The sequence below is a fragment of the Oncorhynchus clarkii genome, chromosome 2 (assembly GCF_045791955.1).
Source record: "Oncorhynchus clarkii lewisi isolate Uvic-CL-2024 chromosome 2, UVic_Ocla_1.0, whole genome shotgun sequence".
In the NCBI taxonomy this organism is placed as follows: domain Eukaryota; kingdom Metazoa; phylum Chordata; class Actinopteri; order Salmoniformes; family Salmonidae; genus Oncorhynchus; species Oncorhynchus clarkii.
In genome coordinates, this window is record NC_092148.1 from 59,507,871 (window position 1) to 59,531,744 (window position 23,874).

The 23,874-nt window shown below is 41.5% G+C and overlaps 2 protein-coding genes across 3 annotated transcripts; both read right to left on the minus strand.

Moving 5' to 3' along the window:
* Window positions 1-705: 705 nt before the first annotated feature.
* Window positions 706-5,057, minus strand: LOC139370963 (uncharacterized). The gene is made up of 6 exons (XM_071110900.1): window positions 4,836-5,057; window positions 3,860-3,967; window positions 3,456-3,595; window positions 3,136-3,232; window positions 2,790-2,914; window positions 706-1,480 (listed from the first exon to the last, which is right to left on the minus strand). The coding sequence occupies exons 1-6, from the start codon at window positions 4,918-4,920 to the stop codon at window positions 1,304-1,306; spliced, it is 732 nt and encodes a 243-aa protein (XP_070967001.1). The 5' UTR covers window positions 4,921-5,057; the 3' UTR covers window positions 706-1,303.
* A 7,584-nt stretch (window positions 5,058-12,641) lies between these two features.
* On the minus strand, window positions 12,642-14,994 carry LOC139381834 (peptide deformylase, mitochondrial-like). Of its 2 annotated transcripts, none has more exons than XM_071125652.1 (3): window positions 14,947-14,994; window positions 13,915-14,546; window positions 12,642-13,718 (listed from the first exon to the last, which is right to left on the minus strand). In XM_071125652.1, the coding sequence occupies exons 2-3, from the start codon at window positions 14,504-14,506 to the stop codon at window positions 13,561-13,563; spliced, it is 750 nt and encodes a 249-aa protein (XP_070981753.1). In that variant the 5' UTR covers window positions 14,507-14,546; window positions 14,947-14,994; the 3' UTR covers window positions 12,642-13,560. The 2 variants fall into 2 exon arrangements, with proteins under 2 accessions (XP_070981753.1, XP_070981744.1); XM_071125643.1 differs by having other exon boundaries at window positions 14,664-14,983.
* Between the last annotated feature and the right edge of the window lie 8,880 nt (window positions 14,995-23,874).

Consider the following 23,874-nt stretch of genomic DNA (forward strand, 5'->3'; position numbering starts at 1 on the left):
TTCTCAAAACCAGAGGAGAAATTTGACGCCCACTTTAACTGTTCTGCTTTGCTCCTTACCATGTCTTCAGCCTGTCCTAAGTTATTTGTTGTGTCATCAGGTACAGGCCCAGTCCAGGCATTAACATATTACGCTTAAGTAGTGCAATTAATCAGCTGCATTTCAATCATTTTCAGTACTTTTTGAATTACATCTGTAGTTATGTCTGCTCTGTCTACTGCAGCTTGAATGCCTCTTAATGATATGGCAAATGAGGTCAGGTGCCATACAACCATCATAATACTCTTTCTTCTCCTTAAAATATGAACGTTACCTTTGTCCTTTTCCCATACATTCAAAAATCCCTTCTCACCCTTCTTCCTCCTCCCTTTGCCCTCTTTTAGAGGCTGATTCCCAATTTGACCTGCCTTGTAAGAATTTGTAATCCCACTACCATCCCTCCTTGGTCTCTCCCTACAAAATATTATATTTTTCTATTAGAATAAAAAAAGGGCATCATACGAGGGTATGATAGGAGGGTATGTAGGCATTAGTGTTTGTAAATGTTTTGTGTGTGATGGAGTGAGAGACTGGAGGATTCTCCCCCGCTGTTCATTCAAAGTTGGCCTAATTGAGCTGTCATCCGACACGGTCAAAACAAAACCACTGCCAACAACCTCTGACCCAACTGCATAAGCCCCCCTCATTTAGTTAGCGTTGCCTTAACACAATTCAGGTTTCTTTATTGGCATGACAAATATACATTCTAGTTGCTTAAGCATGTATGCCATTAACAGAACAGTAAAACAAAGACAATGCACTCTGTGATATTTATTTTCCCTCTATCAGACCTCCCACCGCATTGTTTATTTATGGGATGTGCTGTCCCAGATAAAGGGGTTGGGTGGAGGGCGCCTGTGAACAGGACAGAGAGTCACGCTAGGGGGACAGAAATGTGCCAAGCCCCCCATCGCCGCCCCTACCGTCTACCCTCCCTGTCCCCCCACCGTCTTTTGCTGCCTCATCTCAGAGTCATCCTGCACTTTCCCAATAGAGCACATCTAAATAATCTACTATGCACCTGCACAGTTCCATTGACATCCTGGAAGGTAGTGCATTATGTGGTTATTAGTGCATGAACACTGGAACAATTAAGGACTATGCAGATTCTGGCATGAATTTACATAAAGCTTGGCATCTTCCTTACAGGGTTATAATGCATGCAAAGAAAAGCACATTCCTGACTATACAGTAAAATTGATGTGGAATGACTCCAGCACTATAGTTGAGAGTCTGCAGGGACTTATGATAGAGCGGGGAAGCCTTAAAGGTTACCCCCGAGAATGACTTTTTTTAAGTCTGCCGGGGAGTTGACAGGGAACACTGTGTGGGTGGTGTTCTTTCTCTCCACCAACGTGGCCACAGCCTCACCAAGGTCCAGGTGGTTCAGGTAACCAGGAGCCATGCGCTCTGGAGGGGCCACACCTGTGTTGATCTTTACCTGTGAGAGCAAGTGAATGGAAGCCAGTTGGCATTGGTTAACAGTGGCGTAAAGTACTTAAGTAAAACAACTTTAAAAAGTACTACTTAAGTCGTTTTTTAAAAATCTGTATTTACATTTTTGACTCCACAAAATTCTTAAAGAAAATAATGTGCTTTTTAAGCCATATACTTTCCCCTGACACCCAAAAATATTTGTTACATTTAGCAGGACAGGAAAATTGTCTTGTTCACACACTTATCAAGAGAACATCCCTCGTCATCCCTACAGCCTCTGATCTGGCAAACACACTAAACACAAAATGCTTTGTTTGTAAATTATGTCTGAGAGTTGTGTGCCCCTGGCTATCCATAAATGTATAAACAATTGCACGGTCTGGTTCTTAACAAGGAATTTGAAAGTATTTATACTTTTGTATATTTTAGCAAATACTTTTACTTTTGATACTTAAGTATATTTAAAACCAAATACTTTTAGACTTTTACTCAAGTAGGGTTTTACTCAGTGACTTTCACTTTAGTCATTTTTCTTTTAAGGCATCTTTACTTTGACTCAAGTATGACAATTGGGTACATTTTCCACAACTGTTGGTTAATGATAGTGTACAGCAGATTGGCTGAGTGTACAAAACATTAGGAACACCTAATATTGAACTGCACCATTTTTGCCCTCAGAACAGCATCAATTAATCGTGGCATGGACTCTACAAGGTGTCAAGTGTTCCACAGGTATGCTGGCCCATGTTGACTCCAATGCTTCCCACAGTTGTGTCAAGTTGGCTGGATGTCCTTTGGGTGGTGGACCATTCTTGACACATGTGGGAAACTGTTGAGCATGAAAAACCCAGCAGCATTGCAGTTCTTGACACAAACCGGTGAGCCTGGCACCTACTACAATACCCTGTTCAAAGGCACTTAAATATTTTGTATTGCCCATTCACCCTCTGAATGACACATACAATCTATGTCTCAATTGTCCCAAGGCTTAAACATCCTTCTTTAACCTGTCTCCTCCCCTTCATCTACACTGATTGAAGTAGATGTAACAAGAGACATCAATAAGGGATCATAGCTGTCACGTGGATTCACCTGGTCCGTTTCATGGAAAGAGTAGTTTTGTATACTCAGTGTATATGAACCAACAAACAAGACAAGGGAAGGGTGTATTCAGGATCACAATATTGCAGACAACTTTTACTGGCAATTGCTATTTGGGTAGACTGAGACAAGTTCTGCAACTGATAGCATGATCCTTAATATACACTAGCTAACTAAACAATGGGGGTTTACATTATAGATCTTGGCCACACCTGGTTGAGTTTGCAGGGCACTTCTGGGTACTCCTCTCGTAGTACCTGACAGAATGCCAGGGTGCTGGCGGCGCCAACAGTCAGGAACCCTGTACCTGGCATCAACAGCTTCTCTCCAGCACCACCTGCGGCACAGCACACATCACTGCCCAATAACCACCAAGCCATACTCAGCATAATGTGCAAGGACAAAATATTGTGTTATCAAGTGGGGAAGAAAGTTGTTCCTCAAGACAAGTGTACTAACAGGTGTTGCCGATGTCATTCAAATGGTCCAATCACTTTCACAGAACACACACTACTGTACTGGCTGGAATGTAGGGAAGGGCCCAGGTGGGAGACTCACCTGTGATAAAGGTGTAGGTGCAGTTGGGGTCGTCTCTCACCAGCGGAAAGAAGACCTTCCATGATACAAAGGTGCTAAACAGCAATGTCTCAATCACCTACGGGTGGATGAGAAGTATTAAAAGAATAATACAGATTAAAGTAGTGAGAGAGGAAGAATTCAAGATGAGAGGGAAATCTAAAGAGATGTGTAACTGACAGAAAAGAGAGGAAGGTTGTGGAGTGCAGATTTAAAACAATGAAATCATGACAGCTTAACAGATAATGAGGATGGTAAACTCTGGATCATGAATTAGTCAGTGAGGTGTGTTGAAGACTCACCCAGTGTAGTTCTTTCAGAGTCTGGGTATGTGGTGGCCCACCCTGCCACCAGCTGAATCCCAGAGATGACACAATGTCTGTCACCTTGCCAACAGACTTCAGAAGGGCATGCTTGACCACCTCTGCCCCCTCCTCTGAACCTAAGACGAAGAGTAACAGAGTTTGAGAGGTGTTTCCATACATTCGTTTTTGGTTATATATACATTCGTTTTTGGTTATATATATATATATATATATATATATATATATATATATATATATATATATATATATATATATATATATATATATATAGCGGGGGCATTGTCTTAATATATATGGGATACCTTCAACAATACTCTCATTTCTAAAATATGTCTGTCAAATGTTGTCACCCGCCAAGGAGTGTGAATGGGTGCTCTTACCAACATTCCCGACTAGGGTAGTGAGGTTGTCTCGGACGGAGGGCGAAACAAACCCCCTGAGCTTCTCTAATCTGCTGTTGTCTCTGGAGATGACAGCCACCTTGAAACCTTGAAACATGGACAGTACACAGTCACAATCAGGCAAACAGAAGGTTAATTTTGCTGCAGTAGTTGGGTTGGCTTATTGCTAAATATTTTATTTAACATTGTAGAATGTCATGGACAATATATTATACTATTCAACAAAACACAATTTTCAAGAAACTGGAATGTCCACTTGACAAGTGATAGACACTTAAGGCAACTTGTCACCCGAGGAATGACAGTGTGGTATAAATGAAAAGGGCTATACCAATCAATCAACTCGTCGTGGTATTTCGATTCACCATACATTTTATTATCTATCGCGTCCCGAGAAACCTATGTGAAAACGTTAAACCAAGATACACAGGCTTATGCTAGGCTACCAGCACTTTTGACGAAATACAACAATGCATTCACATTGCTCCCGATGTTAACTGCTAGTTGGAGTTCAAGACAATATCAAGTCTTTGGACATTCTTATGAGAATCACAACTTGAAATCTGTGCGTAAAGGAGAGACCGTTTTTTTTTTTACGCGCGGTGACAATCCACAATTCACCTTGACAACGAACGGTAGCCTCATCCTTTTTTTTTCTTCTCAATTACTCAAATCTTTTTCATCTATTACCCAACATAACTTGAGAAACACAAACAAAACAACTACTTCCCAGCAGACCCAATTTGATCCACCCAACAACGACCAATGGCAAATGGCGCACACAGCATAAGATTTATTAGACCTCTTCATATGTCCTACATATTTTGCACGCAGGAAATTATAGATGTTGCACAATTTAATCCTGACCATTAACCGTGGGCGGGGGCATTGTCTTAAGGCAGGTGTAATGGTTTCAAGACTCCATATGCTCCTTATCTCAATAAGGACATCTTACCTTTGTCGAGGAGTGCTTTAACTATTCCAGAGCCCACTGTTCCTGCTCCACCGAGAGCTAACACAACTCTGTCCGCGTTTGACATGCTGAATAGGTCCAAAGGACTGTACAAAGGAATTTAAACACCGCTGACAGTCTGAGTCTATGGAGAGTACTTTGTACCACCCGGGACCTTTAAAACAATAACAAGGGCCACAGTTCCGCCCCTTTACAAGTGTCACTGAAGCCACGCCCGTATCAGGTGAAAGAACAACGGCAAAACCTAATTGACATCCCATCTCCCCTCTCCCCTTTCACTTCTCTCTCTCTCTCTCTCTCTCAAATATTACAGATATTTAATATATTAAATTCATAGGCTATATTTTGAATATGTATATTGTTTTAAATGAACATTTAAATAAACATGCAAATTAATTTGTTATTAATGTAGTATGAATATTAATATTTTTTTGGTTCATTCGGATTCAGTGAGTCTTCACTACTTAACACTGCCACAAAGGAATAAACCCCGCCCAGAGCCATGTATTTAGCGAGTTGGGCCAAGGCAGTTTCAACATTATGATGCATTAACATGACACTTCAACATTCTATGTCAGCCATATTAGCTTCCCATTAACATTAGGCTACATGGGGAGTATTAAAAAACATACTATAAAACTGAATGTCTACAATGAGCATTATGATGCATTTACATGACACTACAACATTATATGGCAGCCATCATTAACATTAGATGGGGAATGTTTAAACAATGGTATGTAACTGAATGTCTAGAATTAGAACAATATTCAACATTCTATAAGTTGGCCTAAGTCTCTAAATATATGGTTGTGACCTTGCCTATTTCTAACATTTTTATTCTTAAAATCATATTTTAAACCTAACCCTAACCTTAATCACACTGCTAACCTTATGCCTAATCCTAACCTTAAATGAAAGGGCAATTGCACCCCTTTTCAACCTCATTTTCATTATCTCCAGCACAATACCAGTGTCTACATATGTGAAAATGACACATTTCTATGTTTTGTAGAAAAAAATGTAACTTAAAAAGTTCTACCCAATGACATAATCAAAAGTTAATTATTTTAAAAACAGTGATTTTCAAACTTTGATGTGGGGAGCTAGAAAATACCCCCCTGGCTAGATAGTCGTTGCAAGCTTTGAAAATCACTGTTTTTTTTTATTGATTTTAATCCTACCCTGTGATTTCTCATTAAAATATTTTGAAGATTCCTTCTTATCTTTTCAACCACAGATCATAGAAATGCTGTGTTTTCACATATGTAGACACTGGTTTTGTGCTGGAGATAATAATTATGAAGTTGAAAAGATGCAGATTTTCACTTTGAGACCAAAAAGCTTATTTTTGTTTTCATAATTCTTCCCACTCTACTTTATGGCTGTGCTATAGATGGGGTAGCTGAGAATTTATCGAAAATGACAATACATGTAGGGAATTGAAGGTGACTCGTTTCAGCTAGTTCATGTCAATATGGCTGAAATTCACTACCTAGATAATCAACAACTGTAATGCTGTATTTGAGAGACAACAAGTGCTCATTGTGCAAATGTATTTATGTTTCAATAAACATTGGAGACAAAATCTAGTTTAGGCTACATGTTGTCAACAATCTAAGCCAACCCATCTGTTTTAACCCATAATTACTCATGCATCGGTTTTGAGGCTAGCCTAGTGGTTAAGAGCATTGGGCCAGTGACTGAAAGGTCGCTGGTTTGAATCCCCAAGCCAACTAGGTGAAACATCTGTTGATGTGCCCTTGAGCAAGGCACTTAACTCCATTTGCTCTGGATAAGAGTGTCTGCTAAATGACAACAATCGAAACAAAGATGGGCTGGGAGCTGAGCTAAATCGAGTGCACCCACATTTTTGAGCTGTTACGTGACAGTTAACTTTTCTGAACTTTTGATTGGGTTCAAACATTAAAATCATGCTCATCGATGTTACAGGTTTAGGGTGAGTAGCTACAGAGATACCATAGATAGAACAATGAGACAGATATTTTACTGGACGTATAAATGTGAAGAATCCGCTTGGCGTTTCAACTCACTACCAAATATGGTAGTGAGAGGAAGCCCATTGGCCAGCAGTGGGAGAAGATGGATTTTGGCAGACATTCTGCACATTTTCTCATCAATGAAACATTTGGTCTCAATACTGTTTCCTATTCCCAAAACTAAAATATGTTACGAACAGAGTGGATAACGTTTTGTAGGCTTTACCTTTTGCCAAAGTTTTAAGAGTTTGCAATGTTTCAAAGGTGAGCAAAAGTGAATTGAGTTACTGCGCAAGCGCATTTGACAGAGTAGGCGTTCCCTAACAAACATATGCAAATGTTATCGGAACATTGCGTCGTCAATGGGCCGCGCGGTGCATTCTGAGCTAATCTGGTTCAAGGCGAGTTCTCCAAGGAGTTGAAACGGGAGTCAATTGGGCGCTAGCTCAAAACCCCAACATTAGCATCAATTTCGTGAACAAGTATAACATTACACATATTTTCCGCGATGTGAGATAATTAACGTGTTCTCTGTAATATCGTATAGCTTTGGATTCGTGACATTACTTACTTTCGAGGAAAATAGGCAGATTTCTCGATTCATACCCTGACTTTGAGAAGGCAATTCGTGATGATAGTTTAGCAACCGCGCGACGCAGCAGGATAACGTGAACCTGATTGGTCGACAGTCTTCTGGGTGGGGTGTAATACCAACGATTTTTTATAACTAAACCAAGAGACCACAGCCTGTCATTTCTTCTTAGGTATATTGGCGATCGCATAATGTAATGTGCATTCCGCCATCTACTGTGCGGGGTGGAAAAAGGATTCCCCCAAAATTGAACAAAATATATTTTTAAACCAAAATACAAAAAATGTCAAACAACTTTTTGGGGGAACCTGGGAAGGCATGTAGTTCCAGCGCTAGTACCCCTTGCAAGTCCCAAAAACTTTTCTGCTGCAATAATATCCAGTTTTTTATTTTTATTTATGACTTGTGTCATACAGTTTACAACTGTGGCAATGAATGCCACAAAATCTACCCTTTTAACACACATGGTATGTTTTGACTGGTAGCCAACATTTACTACAGGCGGTGGTGTGTCCACTACCATCTCTTCACTAGCATCACTTGTTTTCTCAATTCTTTTAACCCTTGTGTGGTGTTCATGTTTTTGTTATTCACCCAATGTTCACAGGTCTGATGGACCCACAACATTATTGGGTTTTTAAAACAATACCGCCATAACAATTTACTTAAAAATACTTAATACTTAGATATTGACATATCATTTACAAGCAATACATGGTTAATATCTGCCATTTACCTCTGCTAGATCACATTTATCAATAAAAGCGCTATTTGTTATTTTTAATCAAATGTGATTTTTTTTAAACAAAAGCAATTATAGTCAAGACATGGGTGGAATAAATCATGAACAAATATAAATGAAACAAGGTTTTCATCACTATTGATGTTTAATGCTTTGAACTGAACAAATTGGAAAGACACATTTTACATACAGTATTTTATAGAAATTATACAGTAAATGAGCCCCATGAAACACAAATTAAGGCTGGTCTACACACCACATGAGGGACAAAGTTTTACTGTGTGTGTTGCAAATATATTTCTTGCACTTTGATGTATGTGCTCTGTGTCTTCCTGTCCTTCTTGGGTCTCCACACATCGCTGCGGTTCTTCTTGTTGCTACCGGCTGCATTCTAGAATGATGAAAACAGTTCAGTCATTTTTCTAACATCTCACTCACATATATAGTGACAGCAGGCCAAGGTAGGAGAGTCAGACACACACACATGCAACAACATCACTCACACTTACTTCTAATATTGGAGTTGTTGGATTTGTGGGTCGGGCGGATGGTGTACCAGCATCTTCCTCCTGAATCCTCCTCACAATGTTTGGGGTCCATGGGATATGTTGCCTCCTCTGGATTTGAGGTCTTACCAATGCCTTGCCCAGCTCGTTGAGAAAGAGCCATCTCCTCTGGAGCTTCCCTCTGTTCCAATCTGGGATCAACGCCAACCAGATGTCAAACACGTTGTACGCCGAGATGTCCAAGATGTTGAAAAATATCCCAAATGGCCAGCGTAGGGTTCTTCTTTTGCATCTGTAGCCAGTCACCCCTCCTTTTTGTGGCATTGTAATCCATTATGATTTCTTGTTTTTGATGCTCCTGGCCACAGATTCTCCCATCCCTATGCAGCGTACTCATGAGTACCACATTTTTTCATTTCTTTGGCATGTAGGACAATAGTTCGCTGTAAACACAAACTTAGAGGAATTAATAGGCCTGTTCTGTGTATTCAACAGCTGAGGTGGGAGCTCTGGCTTGTTTTTTCCATACTGTTCCTACCATTGTCAGCTTCCTCTTGAGGAGCTCCTGTCCCAGCTTGTTCGAAGTAAAAAAGTTATTGCAGGTGATGTTGTGGCCACGTCCAGGACAACCCGCATCCCATGGTTCTTTTCAGGGGCGCCTCCATCTGGCTTCCCCATGTACATTTGCAAGTTTCACGCATATGATGAAGCCGCATCACAGGCATCCCAGATCTTGATTCCATATTTTTCGGGTTTAGACTGTATGTACTGCCTGAAGGGGCAGCGGCTCCTAAATGGCATAAGCTGCTCATCAACAGTAACATTGGGCCCAGGGTTGTAAAACAAGGGAAAGCGGTTAACCCACACTGACCTTTTTATTTTTAAAATTTCACCTTTATTTAACCAAGTAGGCCAGCTGAGAACAAGTTATCATTTACAACTGCGACCTGGCCAAGATAAAGCAAAGCAGTGCGACAAAAAACAACAGAGTTACACATAGGATAAACAAAAGTACAGTCAATAACGCAATAGAAAAATCTATATGCAGTGTGTGCAAATGGAGTAAGGAGGTAAGGCAATAAATAGGCCATAGTAGCGAAGTAATTACAGTTTAGCAAATTAACACTGAAGTGATTGATGTGCAGATGATGATGTGCAAGTAGAAATACTGATGTGCAAAAGAGCAAAAAGGTAAATAAAAACAATATGGGGATGAGGTAGGTAGTTGGGTGGGCTATTTAAAGATGGGCTATGTATAGCTGCAGAGATCGGTAAGCTGCTCAGATAGCTGATTCTTAAAGTTAGTGAGGGAGATATGTCTCCAACTTCAGCGATTTTTGCAATTCGTTCCAGTCATTGGCAGCAGAGAACTGGAAGGAAAGGCGGCCAAAATGGGTGTTAGCTTTGGGGATGACTAGTGAAATATACCTGCTGGAGCATCTGCTATGGGTGGGTGTTGTTATGGTGACCAGTGAGCTGAGATAAAGCAGAGCTTTACCTAGCAAACACTTATAGATGACCTGGAGCCAGTGGGTCTGGCGACGAATATGTAGCGAGGGCCAGCCAACGAGAGCATACAGATCGCAGTGGTGGGTGATATATGGGGCTTTGGTGACAAAACGGATGGCACTGTGATAGACTGCATCCAGTTTGCTGAGTAGAGTGTTTGAGGCTATTTTGTAAATGACATTGCCGAAGTCGAGGATCTGTAGGATAGTCAGTTTTACAAGGATATGTTTGGCGGCATGAGTGAAGGAGGCGTTGTTGCGAAATAGGAAACCGATGCTACATTTAATTTTGGATTGGAGATGCTTAATGTGAGTCTGGAAGGAGAGTTTACAGTCTAGCCAGACACCTAGGTATTTTTAGTTGTCCACAAATTCTAAGTCAGATCCGTCCAGAGTAGTGATGCTAGTCGGGCGGGCGGGTGCGGACAGCAATCGGTTGAAGAGCATGCATTTAGTTTTTCTAGCGTTTAAGAGCAGTTGGAGGCCACGGAAGGAGTGTTGTATTACATTGAAGCTCATTTGGAGGTTTATTAACACAGTGTCCAAAGAAGGGCCAGATGTTTACAGAATGGTGTCGTCTGCATAGAGGTGGATCAAGGAATCACCCGCAGCAAGAGCAACATCATTGATATATACAGAGAAAAGAGTTGGCCCGAGAATTGAACCCTGTGGCACCCCCATTGAGACTGCCAGAGGTCCGGACAACAGGCCCTCCGATTTTACACACTGAACTCTATCTGAGAAGTAGTTGGTAAACCAGGCGAGGCAGTCATTTGAGAAACCAAGGCTGTTGAGTCTGCCAATAAGAATACGGCGATTGACAAAGTCGAAAGCCTTGGCCAGGTCGATGAAGACGGCTGCACAGTACTGTCTTTTATTGATGGCGGTTATGATATCGTTTAGTGCCTTGAGCGTGGTTGAGGTGAAACCAGATTGCACAGTGGAGAAAGTACGGTGGGATTCGAAATGGTCAGTGATCTGTTTGTTTACTGTTTGTTAACTTATTTTCCACCATAATTTGCAAATAAATTCATTAAAAATCCTACAATGGGATATTCTGGATTTTTTTTCTCATTTTGTCTGTCATAGTTGAAGTGTACCTATGATGAAAATTACAGGCCTCTCTCATCTTTTTAAGTGGGAGAACTTGCACAACTGGTGGCTGACTAAATAATGTTTTACCCCACTGTATAATATGGAAAATAAAACACTAACATATATTGATTAGATAAGTATTCAACCCCCTGTTAGACTACAGGGGGTTCAATACATGTTATAGCCAACTTTGGCAGTGATTTACAGCAGTGAGTCTTTCTGGGTAAGTCTCGCTAAGAGCTTTCCACATCTGGATTGTGCAACATTTGCTTATGATTCTTTTCAAAATTATTCAAGCTCTGTCAAATCGGTAATTTATCATGGGTAGACAACAATTTTCAGGTCTTGCCATAGATTTTTAAGCAGATTTAAGTCAGAGCTGTAACTCAGCCACTCAGGAACATTCACTGTCTTCTTGGTAAGCAACTCCAGTGTAGATTTGGCCTTGTGTTATAGGTTGTTGTACTGCTGAAAGGTGAATTAATCTCCCTGTGTCTGCTGGAAAGCACACTTAAGCAGGTTTACCTCTAGGTTTTTGCCTGTGCTTAGCTCCATTACGTTTATTTTTTATCCTGAAAACCTCCCCTTATCTTAACGATTACAAGCATACCCATAACATGATGCAGCCACCACTATACCATGATTATATGGAGAGTTACACTCAGTAATGTGTTGTATTGGATTTGCTCCAAATATACTTTGTATTCAGGACAAAAACTGAATTGCTTTGACACATTTTTTTCAGTATTACTTTGTATGGCCTTGTTGCAAACAGGATGCATGTTTTGGAATATTTTTTATTCTGTACACCTTCCTTATTTTCACTCAATTAGGTTAATATTGTGGAGTAACTACAATGTTGATCCATCCTCAGTTTTTTCCTATCATAGCCATTAAACCCTGTATCTGTTTTAAAGTCACCATTGGCCTCATGGTGAAATCCCTGAGCAGTTTCCTTCCTCTCTTTCAACTGATTTAGGAAGGACACCAGTATCTTTGTAGTGACTGGCTGTATTGACAAGCCATCCAAAGTGTAATAACTTCACCATGCTCAAAGGGATATTCAATATCTGCTTTTTAAAATTTTGCTTCTACCAATAGGTGTCCTTCTTTGCGAGGCATTGGAAAACCTCCCTGGTCTTTGTGGTTGAATCTGTTTGAAATTCACTGCTCAACTGAAGGACCTTACAGATAATTGTATGTGTGGGGTACAGAGACGAGGTAGTCGATTAAAAATAATGTAAAACACTATTATTGCGAACAGTGAGTCTATGTAACTTATGTGAATTGTTAAGCACATTTTTACTCTTGCCATGAAATGTGGTTGAATACTTGACTTGAGACGTTTCAGCTTGTCATTTTTTATTAATTTGTAAAAGTAAAAAAATAAACATAATTCCACTTTGACATTATGGGACATTGTGTGTAGGCCAGTGATGACACTCAATCCGTTTTAAATTCAGGCTGTAACACAACAAAATGTGGAATAAGTCAAGGGGTGTGAATACTTTTAAGGCAAAGTACGTGTTGCTTTCAATTCAAAATACCCTTAATTTGTAATAATATATACATTAGCTTTAGCCCAGCCAGGGATTAAAAGTGAAGTGCCAAACTCTTGTATATTTTTCTATTTTGGGCTCTTGGTAGGTCCTTAAATTTCCCTGAAAGTGACCTTTGTTTTGCATTATAATTTATCCAGTCTCATTTTCTGTTGGGATCTGGAGCCTTAAACTTATGTTAGGAGTCTGAAACCAGTGATTAAATGTTGCAGGTCAAGATTTAAGGTAATACTGCCAAATGTGGTTTGAGGTTAAGGTGTTTGTTTTCATTATTTGTTATTTTTTCTGCAGATATTTGAATTAAATGGGATTTAAAATAGGAACAGATGTCTCTCGTGCTGTGCTCTTTAGATGTTGATGTTTAAATGTAGGATACTACAGCATATAAAAGCTATTCAGTTTTTTCTTTACTTCCAACATTCAGCAATATTTTCTCTGTGGTCAGCCATCTGGTGGCACCACAGTTTAGTCAATATTTCAGTTCCTTTAAAAATGTTCACACAAATTAAACAACTTGCAAGAGAATTGAATATTCATCCAGACTATAAATCTGCCTTCATAAATACATTATTTATTATTACGAATTTACAGTTTAATCAGTCAAAGGAAAGGTTTCAGAATGGTCTTATCTGCTGCCATGTTATGTCCAAGAACTGTCTTTAAGTGCTGTGGGTCAATCAGGGTGACTAGGTTTGTTTGAAACGGCTACTCATTCTTTGCTGCCCAGTTCACGTTAATGAATGTTTTACTGTCCATGCGGTCAATGTATAGGACTCCATCCAAGTGATCCATCTCATGCTGTAGGATGCGTGCGGGCCAGCCGCTCACTTGCCAGGTCACAGGCTCTGCCTTCTCATTCAAGCCTTTGACACAAAAAATTCAAACATTAATAAAAAAAACAAACGCATGCCTAATTAATTTGATGTTGATTTAGGTTGATTTAGGTTAGATGGCTGTTTCGGGTACATTAAATCTGGGGTGTAATCATTACTCCAAACAGTTGCAAAACATAACTTTGATTTTTTTTTGCTGCTCTCTGGAACACGTTACTTATCTCACCTGAGACTTCCACAGAGAGGTAGCGTGGAACAGTGGCCGAGAACCCCGAGATGCTCTCACAGGCTTCCTGGAACAGAACTGTGCGTCCATCTAGGACTCGCAGCTGTGGGTTGATAAAGATCCGCAGAGGCACAGTGGTCAGACCGCGGGCTTCACGTGCAGCAGGCAAGCTGTCCTCCAACATGCGCTCTGGGAACTCCAGAGCTAAGATACGAAGTGGCACTCCAACTTGAGGTGCACTCAGTCCCACACATTCAAATTTCCGCATCACCTTTACCATGCTGTGGATCACCTCCTGAACCTCCGGACCCTGTACTGCCCCAGGGTCCACCGCTGCAGCCTTGGCTCGCAGCACCGGTTCACCCACTTGGCAGATATGGGGGTATGGAGGACTTGGTGGGGGCTTGATCTTCCGCTTCATGTACTGTAGGTAGGAACGAACCTTGATGTTTGTAGAATAAGACCGGTTGGGGGCCATGCAGACAGGGACTACCCAGCCAATGGATCCAGTGGAATGGGGCCGTGGGGCTTTTGAAATACACATTCTGTAAGCACGAGTCAACAGCGCTGAAGAGCACACAGTTATATTCATGGCTGGGTTCAATCCTGGCACTAGTCAGTCTGCTACAGTCCTGCAGGAGACAAGGAAAAAACTGTAATGAAGGAAGTCAACAACTTAAATATGGTCAACAACAAATTGGTGTTGGGCAAAGATTGGTATAGATGCACATAAAAAATGGCCAGTTTACCAAATCAATATGTTGTGACCCGGGTATGACCAAAATAATTTCACATGATCACATGACAAGTTTACATGTTGAGCAGCTAACCTAGCTAGTAAGCTAATAGCTACAGCAGTTAGTTAGCTCACTGCACACGATACTGAAACCACGCAAATACAATGAACTCGAGTATCCTATCCCATGCAAGTGTTACACGTTTCCATAACATAAAACGTTTATTATATTGATTGCAGTAGCAACAGCGATGAAATTCTAATACTGTAGTTTATAAATTCATAAAAATACACACGAGCGTGTAATGCCTTGAAGATAATCACTTCCTGGTCAATTATTTCGTCAGGTCTTCAAAATAAAGGTTCTTTATTGTGGAAACGTGAATATATATATTTTTTAATCTAACCTTTATTTAACTAGACAAGTCAGTTAAGGGGGTAAATATTGATTAACATATAATAATTTGTGCTGTATTGTACGCCTACCTATCATATTTTTATCGGTTGTGTTTTGTACATATTTAGCAGGTTCCCTTGAATACTTAATTTTGACAAATTCTTTACGGCCCTGGCCCGGAAGTATTTGGCCGTGTTTTATTGGCTGTCAGTATGTTGCGTTCAAAACAACTGGAAGGTCTGTCAGATCATGACGACAGTGACCTTCATTTCGGAACGTGATGACGCGTATGCCGACCGGCTTTTAGGGGCAGACAAGGGATGCATTTATTTTATATAGTAAACATCCATCAATTATTTGGTTATTTATTATCTATAATAAAACCAACCGCTTTAAATGCAAAGTGGTAATCAGATGTCTTATTCAAGCTCAGCTTGCAAGCCTATCATGATGTTTGCCCTTTTCATAGTTACTTGTCTTAACCAGTGGTTATTTAGTGTGTAAATGTTGGTGGGGCAAACTCCCCCAATTTTTTTTTAGATGCATGCCAGCAAAGCCACTAAACAACACAACATTAACAATACGTTAATTGCACTATAACGGTGACAAACAGTGCCCACAAACTGTTAGGGCCTATGTAACAGGGTTATATTGGTGATTCCCCATTGTTAAGCCAATGGGTTTTTGGTTTGAGTTTGTCTTGCCTTCACCTACTCAACATGGCATCTTATTGGCTGGTTTGTGTAGCTTGCTTACGAGGGGGGATGTTCCAGTTAGAATCGTCCCAGTGAACAAGCACCAAACCAGCGGTAAGTTGTTGGCTGCAAAGCACTGTACATCAAAAGTGATTTTTATACGCTCAAGTGATGATTTAAATATACAATTTATATCAAATTGTTTGTAAATGTTATTCGAACATCACACATAAGATGCAACGGTTTTTGGAGAATATTTGTTGTGCATTTTGTTGTAAAGAATTCCCGCCAGTACTAGCTAGCAACTTACTGTGTCTGGGGGGGGGGGGTTCATATATTTTGTACAGTGCGTGAGTGCAGAGTTGGATGGTGAGACGTGCATTGCATGACGTGCAATTTTGTGTCGTTCTTATCAGAATACATCTACATGACTGGTGCTACATGTTGGAGTTCCGTGTCGATGACTGATTGTACACAACGCAAGAAGAGTACTGTTACACCTACATAAAACTGTCCCAACAGCAGAGCTTTCTTTTCAGTACCATGGAGTGAATCCTTACCACCACTACACCTGGCAGGCTTCCTGCTTTGCAGAGTTGCAAAGAAAAAGCCATATCTCAGACTGGCCAATAAAACTAAAAGACTAAGATGGGCAAAAGAACACAGACCTGTGAGCCCCAGTCTCTTTTCTGCTCCCCACACACTACATCCAGCTCCAAAAGTTTTTAAGACATTTTACGGTCTCTTCTCTCTTGTGCAGGAGCGGGAACCAGTTTGTCCAGTGTGTGGGCATGCTACAGGCGAACCCACAGCGGTTTGGCGCAACATGGCCCATCCTGTTCTGCTGAACCGGCACCGGGACCTGTCCTGGATGGTCGCCCATGAGATCTTCCCAGTCAGGGCCGTTATGCACTCCCGGGGCATGGCGAGGACTCCCGCATGCCCCTGACCAGGCTGCGGCCAAGATGAGTCGGTGAAATACTTGCTCTGGGAGTGCAGAGCCGCCAAGGACCTGTGGAAGGAATCAGACCCCCGGATCTCCTTGTGTCTGCCAGCAGGGGACGATCTAACGTCCCAGTGCTGTATGGGGTGGGCCGAAGGCCTATTCCGCCAAAGGCCTTCACCAAGCTTTGGCCCACCCTCACGTGTCTGAAGGAAGCACTGTGGTCCTCCCGCAACCTGCTGGTAGCAAAATGAGTAGAGACCACCCCCCAGGCAGGGGCCATGATAGCCACGGAAGCCCTGGGATGGTACAGATGAAAGGAGGCCTCGACCACCAGGCGAAGGGTCCACTACAACACCCAAGGTCCCAGCGGTCACTGCCTGACCGCTGCGGTGCCTAGGGCGATGCGCCTAGGGCAATGCGCCTAGGGGAGGGATCTCCTCTGGGCCCCGAAGGACAGGACGGTTATTGATTCGGAAGAGCAGGAGGAGGCAAGTTGATAAGGACTCACCCCGTTCCTGTACAAAGGACCGAAGACAGCTTTTTAACAAAGTTACTTTTTTAACATGTTTTCATGTCTTTAAAAATATATTTTGTACACATTTTAAATGGCTTTTGAATATTGGATGTTTTACAAGAAAAAATACTTTTATTCATGGTTGTTTCTATTGTTTAAAAAAAAGCAACATGTACTTTAACTAATTTAAATGTAATATTCAAATGCTGTTGTTATGCTTTTATGCTGTTTTTGTGTATAAATGTTGTACAAATGTAAATGAGCTGTGTAATACAACTTTTCCACAAGGAAAAAAAAGAACACAGAAACTGGGAAGAGGAACTCTGCCTAGAAGACCAGTATCCCAGAGTTGCCTCTTCACTGTTGACGTTGAGACTGGTGTTTTGTGGGTACTATTTTATGAAGCTGCCAGTTGAGGACTTGTGAGGGGTCTGTTTGTTAAACTAGACACTCTAATGTACTTGTCCTCTTGCTCAGTTGTGCACCGGGGCCTCCCACTCCTCTTTCTATTCTGGTTAGAGCTAGATGAAAACAACCCCATAAATCTACAAAAACCCCTAGACAGTACAAACACCCTAGAATAAGACAAAAACACACATATCACCCATGTCACACCCTGATCTAACCACAATAATAAAGAAAACAAAGAATACTAAGGTCAGGGCATGACAAGACTGACAAGTTTCAGAAGAAATGTTGTTGTTTCTAGCCATTTTGAGCCTGTAATCGAACCCACAAATGCTGATGCTCCAGATACTCAACTAGTCTAAAGATGGCCAGTTTTATTGCTTCTTTAATCAGACAACAGTTTTCAGCTGTTCTAACACAATTGAAAAAGGGTTTTCTAATGATCAATTAGCCTTTTTAAAATTATAAACTTGGATTAGCTAACACAACGTGCCATTGAAACACAGTGATGGTGTTTCAAGTGATGGTGATGGTTGAGATGGTTGCTGATAATGGGCCTCTGTCTGCCTATGTAAATATTCCATTAAAAACCAGCTGTTTCTAGCTACAATAGTCATTTACAACATGAAAAATGTCTACACTGTATTTCTGATCAATTTAATGTTATTTGAATGGACAAAAAAACGTGATTTTCTTTAAAAAACAAGGACATTTCTAGGTGAGCCCAAACTATTGAACGGTAGTGTACATGTAGGTAGAGTTATTAAAGTGACTATGCATAAATAATAACAGAGAGTAGCAGCATCGTAAAAGGAGGGGAGGGAGGCAATGCAAATAGTATGGGTAGCCATTTGATTCGATGTGTCGTATCTGTGACTATCATTAAATGTGAAGACTGTTATTTTATCAAATCAATTCTTATCAAATCAATTCAATTATTATTACGTGATTAAACTAATCATGTACATTTTTATTAACTATGAAGTCAGGGCACCACGGGAAAAGGTTTATAGAGTCTCTATTTCCCGAATCGACTCTTCAGATATTTTTATATCTTTTCGATTAGTCTTCAATTAATGTATTATTATTACCTCGTCAGTTCTCATTACTGAACGTCGCAAAACCTTGGATATCTGCACAAACCCTAGTCTCCATAATGAATCAGCGATCTACAAATTGGCGTAATTATTTATTTAAAAACTTACTAAACAAATCACAGTAATACATAAACAAATAATATTGGTTACGGACACAATGCATTGATAAATCCCTAGTGGGCTAAACCAGTATGATGGCTTGGTAGACAATGGAAAGGGTTGGGGACAGGAAAAGAGCAGGAAAGACAAAATGGATTCACTACACACAGTTGATAATTATATTGCACATGAACGGCAGCTCATTCAAAAATAATTGCAATATATATATTTACGCCCATATGTCGTTGTTGTCTCTCTGTTGGAATCGCCAGTCTGTCTGCTGAAGAGTCAGTTCATTAGAGAGTCTCTGGTTAACTTCCCCAGAAGTCACAATGTCTTTCGTGGTTGTAGCTTTCTCAGCAGCTCTGGATAGTGTCTGTTGTAATGGATATGTGAGTGTACAGATTGTTGTTGCATAGAATAGATGCTTCCGTGGTTGTCGGTATTCTCTTACTAGATTTATGTAATTTCCAGCTGCAGACTAGTAATTCTACGTCTATGATTTGCTCTTATTCTGTAGTGATTGATGGTCTCAGAGTTTAACCATTTCCAGCCGTGTAGCCAATGCAACACGCTGTATGGTCTCCATGGCCTATAGAGTTGTAGTTCTTAACCATTTCGCATGTAGCGTCAGCTGCATGTCTTCTAGTCCAATGGCCTATGGAGTTGTAGGCATTTCAACGTGGGGACTCGGTCAAGGCGTTCTCTGACTTAATGTACATTTTGTAGGAAGTGGGTTTTATACTCTGTGGAAGAAGGGGTGGTTCTATGATGCCTAATGTGATGTCTGGGCTCATTCTCAATAATATAAATATTGTTTAATTATTCAAACTTTTGATGTCCAAAGGTTTCTCTGTGTTCCACAGTTTACATTTCAAGCTCGAACACTAGAGAGCACGCTGTAGAGCAAACCCACTGTAACCTGATCCTTCAGATCGTCACAGGAGAGTTATGACAGATGTTCAGGAGTCTTATGGCTTTGGGGTAGAAGCTGTTTAGAAGCCTCTTGGACCTAAACTTGGCGCTCTGGTATCGCTTGACCTGCGGTAGCAGAGAGAACAGTCTATGACTGGGCTGGCTGGGGTCTTTGACAATTTTTAGGGCCTTCCTCTGACACCACCTGGTGTAGAGGTCCTGGATGGCAGGCAGCTTATCCCCGGTGATGTACTGGGCTGTACGCACTACCCTCTGTAGTGCCTTGCGGTCAGAGGCAGAGCAGTTGTCGTACCAGGCAGTGGTGCAACCAGTCAGGATTCTATCGATGTTGCAGCTGTAGAACCTTTTGAGGATCTCAGGACCCATGCCAAATCCTTTTAGTTCCCTGAGGGGGAATAGGCTTTGTCGTGCCCTCTTCACGACTGTCTTGGTGTTTTGGACCATTCTAGTTTGTTGTTGATGTGGACCCTGAGGAACTTGAAGCTCTCAACCTGCTCCACTACAGCCCCGTCGATGAGAATGGGGGCGTGCTCAGTCCTCCTTTTCCTGTAGTCCACAATCATCTCCTTAGTCTTGGCTAAATTGAGGGATAGGTTGTTATTCTGGCACCACACGGCCAGGTCTTTGACCTCCTCCCTATAGGCTGTCTCGTCATTGTCTGCGATCAGGCCTACCACTGTTGTGTGGTCTGCAAACTTAATGATGGTTTTGGAGTCATGCCTGGCCATGCAGTCGTGGGTGAACAGGGAGTACAGGAGGGGACTGAGCACGCACCCCTTGGGAGCTCCAGTGTTGCGGATCAGCGTGGAATCCATGCTTCAAGATTGTTTTGATCATGAGGACTGGGATATGTTCTGGATAGCCTCTGAGAATAACATTGATGTATACACGGACACGGTGACTGAGTTCATCAGGAAGTGTATAGGGGATGTTGTTCCCACTGTGACTATTAGAAACTACCCAAACCAGAAACCGTGGATAGATGGCAGCATTCTCACAAAACTGAATGCGCGAACCACTGTGTTTAATCATGACAAGGTGACAAGGAATATGGTCGAATACAAACAGTGTAGTTATTCCATCCGTAAGGCAATCATACAGGCAAAACGTCAGTACAGAGACAGTGGAGTCGCAATTCAATGGCTCAGACATGAGACGTATGTGGCAGGGTCTACAGACAATCACGGATTACAAAGGGAAAACCAGCCACCAACGTCTTGCTCCCGGATAAGCTAAACACCTTCTTCGCCCACTTTAAGGATAACACAGTGCCACCGATGCAGCCCGCTCCCAAGGACTGGCTCTCGTTCTCTGTGGCCGACATGAGTAAGACATTTAAGCATGCTAACCCTCGCAAGGCTGCCAGCCCAGATGGCATCCCTAGCCGCATCCTCAGAACATGCGCAGACCAGCTGACTGGAGTGTTTACGGACATATTCAATCTCTCCCTGTCCCAGTCTGCTGTCCCCACTTGCTTCAAGATGTCCACCATTGTTCCTGTACCCAAGAAAGCAAAGTTAACTGAACTCAATGACTATCGCTCCATAGCACTCACTTCTGTCATCATGAAGTGCTTTGAGATGCTAGTTTGGGATCAAATCACCTTCACCTTACCGACACCCAAGACCCACCTCAATTTGCTTACCGCCCCAATAGATCCACAGACGATGCAATCACCATTGTGCACACTGCTCTATCCCATCTGGACAAGAGATATACCTATGTAAGAATGCTGTTCATTGACTACAACTCAGCCTTCAACACAATTAGTACCCTCCAAGCTCATCATTGAGCTCGGGGCCCTGGGTCTGAACCCCACCCACAGGTGGTGAAGGTAGGAACCAACACCTCAACTTTGCTGATTCTCAACACAGGGGCCCCACAATGGTGCGTGTTCAGCCCCCTCCTGTACTCCCTGTTCACCCATGACTGCATGGCCACGCAAGCGTCCAACTCAATCACCAAGCTTGCAGATGACACAACAGTAGTAGGCATCACTGACAATCTGAAATGGTCCACCCACACAGACAGTGTGGTGAAGAAGGCGCAACAGCACCTCTTCAACCTCAGGAGGCTGAATAAATTTGACTTGGCCCATAAGACCATCACAAACCTTTCAGATGCACAATTGAGAGCATCCTGTCAGACTGTACCACTGCCTGGTATGGCAACTGCACCGCCCTCAACCGCAGAGCTCTCCAGAGGGTGGTGCAGCCTGCCCAACGCATCACCACGGGCACACTGCCTGCCCTCCAGGATACCTACACCACCCGATGTCACAGGAAGGCCAAAAATATCATCAAGGACATCAACCACCCGAGCCACGGCCTATTCACCCCGCTATCATCCAGAAGTTGAGGTCAGTACAGGTGCATCAAATCTGTGACCGAGAGACAGAAGTTATTTTTCAATCTCAAGGTCATCAGACTGTTAAATAGCCATCACTAGTCGGCTACCACCCGGTTACTCAACCCTGCACCTTAGAGGCTTCTGCCCCATGTACATAGACATGGAATCACTAGTCACTTTAATAATAGAACACTACTCACTGTAATTGTCACGCCTGCTTCTGCTCTCCCTCTCTGGCGCTCAGGGGCGCCAGGCTTCCCTTCATTACGCACACCTGTCACCATCATAATGTGCAGCTGCTCAATATGGGACTCACCTAGACTCCATTACTTTGTTGATTACCCCCTCTATATCTGTCTGCTCCTCACTTTGTTCCCTGTGTCAGTACTGATGTCGTTATTTTTCCCCTGTCCATACTCTGTTCCTGTTCTGTTTCATGTCCGTTTTTCATTAAATGTTCACTCCCTGTACATGCTTCTCGTCTCCAGCGTTGATCCTTACAGTAAAAATGTTTACTCATTTCATATGTATAATCTGTATTCTATTCTACTGTATTTTAGTCAATGCCACTCAGACATTGCTTGTCCTAATATTTATATATATTTTAATTCCATTCTTTAATTTTAGATTTGTGTGTATTGTTGTGAATTGTTAGATACTACTGCACTGTTTGAGCTAGGAACACAAGCATTTCGCTACACACACAATAACATCTGCTAAATATGTATATGTGACCAATGCAATTTTGTTTGATCTGAAACACCATTTCATAAAGCTCCCGACAAACAGCTGCTTGCTGAGGCAGTTTGGAACTAATTATTGAGCATCCGAATTCAGATTACATTTCAGTAACAGTTTTCAATAGGCCCAATTTAACCGGGTGTGGTATAATAACCCTTTACATACCACAATACACACTCCAGATTCTTACTGACCTAGATTCTTACACAATAATGAGTGTCACCTCAGGAATGGTTGTATTTCATGCAGGGTTATGTTGAGGCAAAGAGGTGTCTGTTTGATGGCGTGGGTTAAATATGACCCAGAGCTTCTGAGTGGACTGCTAAATCTTCTGACCAATCATTGTGAACCTCTTTTTCGATGACCAATCAATGACAATCACTTTATTGGAAATTGGGTACATCAATGAGTTGGCACCATGCAACAGGGTGATTCCATGCCAGCAGAAGCGGAACATATTTTTGGTATCTCAGTCAGATTGTTCTGGCAATTCTCACATAGGAACTTAAGTGGGAGGAAGGATGTTTAACATGTTTTTTTTACATTTGTATCACAAACCATTTTTGAGAAAATCATGATGAAATTGACCATTTCAGTCCCATTGTTAGACCTACAGTACCAATCAAAAGTTTGGACACAACTGATCATTCAATGGTTTTTCAATATTTTGGATATTTTCTACATTGTAGAATCATAGTGAAGACATCAACACTATAAAATAACACATATGGAATCATGTAGTAACCAAAAAAGTGTTAAACTAATCAAAGTATATTTTATATTTGAGATTCCTCAAAGTAGCCACCCTTTGCCTTGATGTCAGCTTTGCACCCTCTTGGCATACTCTCAACCATCTTCATGAGGTAGTCATCTGGAATGCATTTCAATTAACAGATGTGCCTTGTTAAAAGTTAATTTGTGGAATTTCTTTCCTTCTTCGTGCATTTGAGCCAATCAGTTGTGTTGTGACAAGGTAGGTGTGGTATACAGAAGAGAGCCCTATTTGGTAATAGACCAAGCCCATATTATGGCATGAACAGCA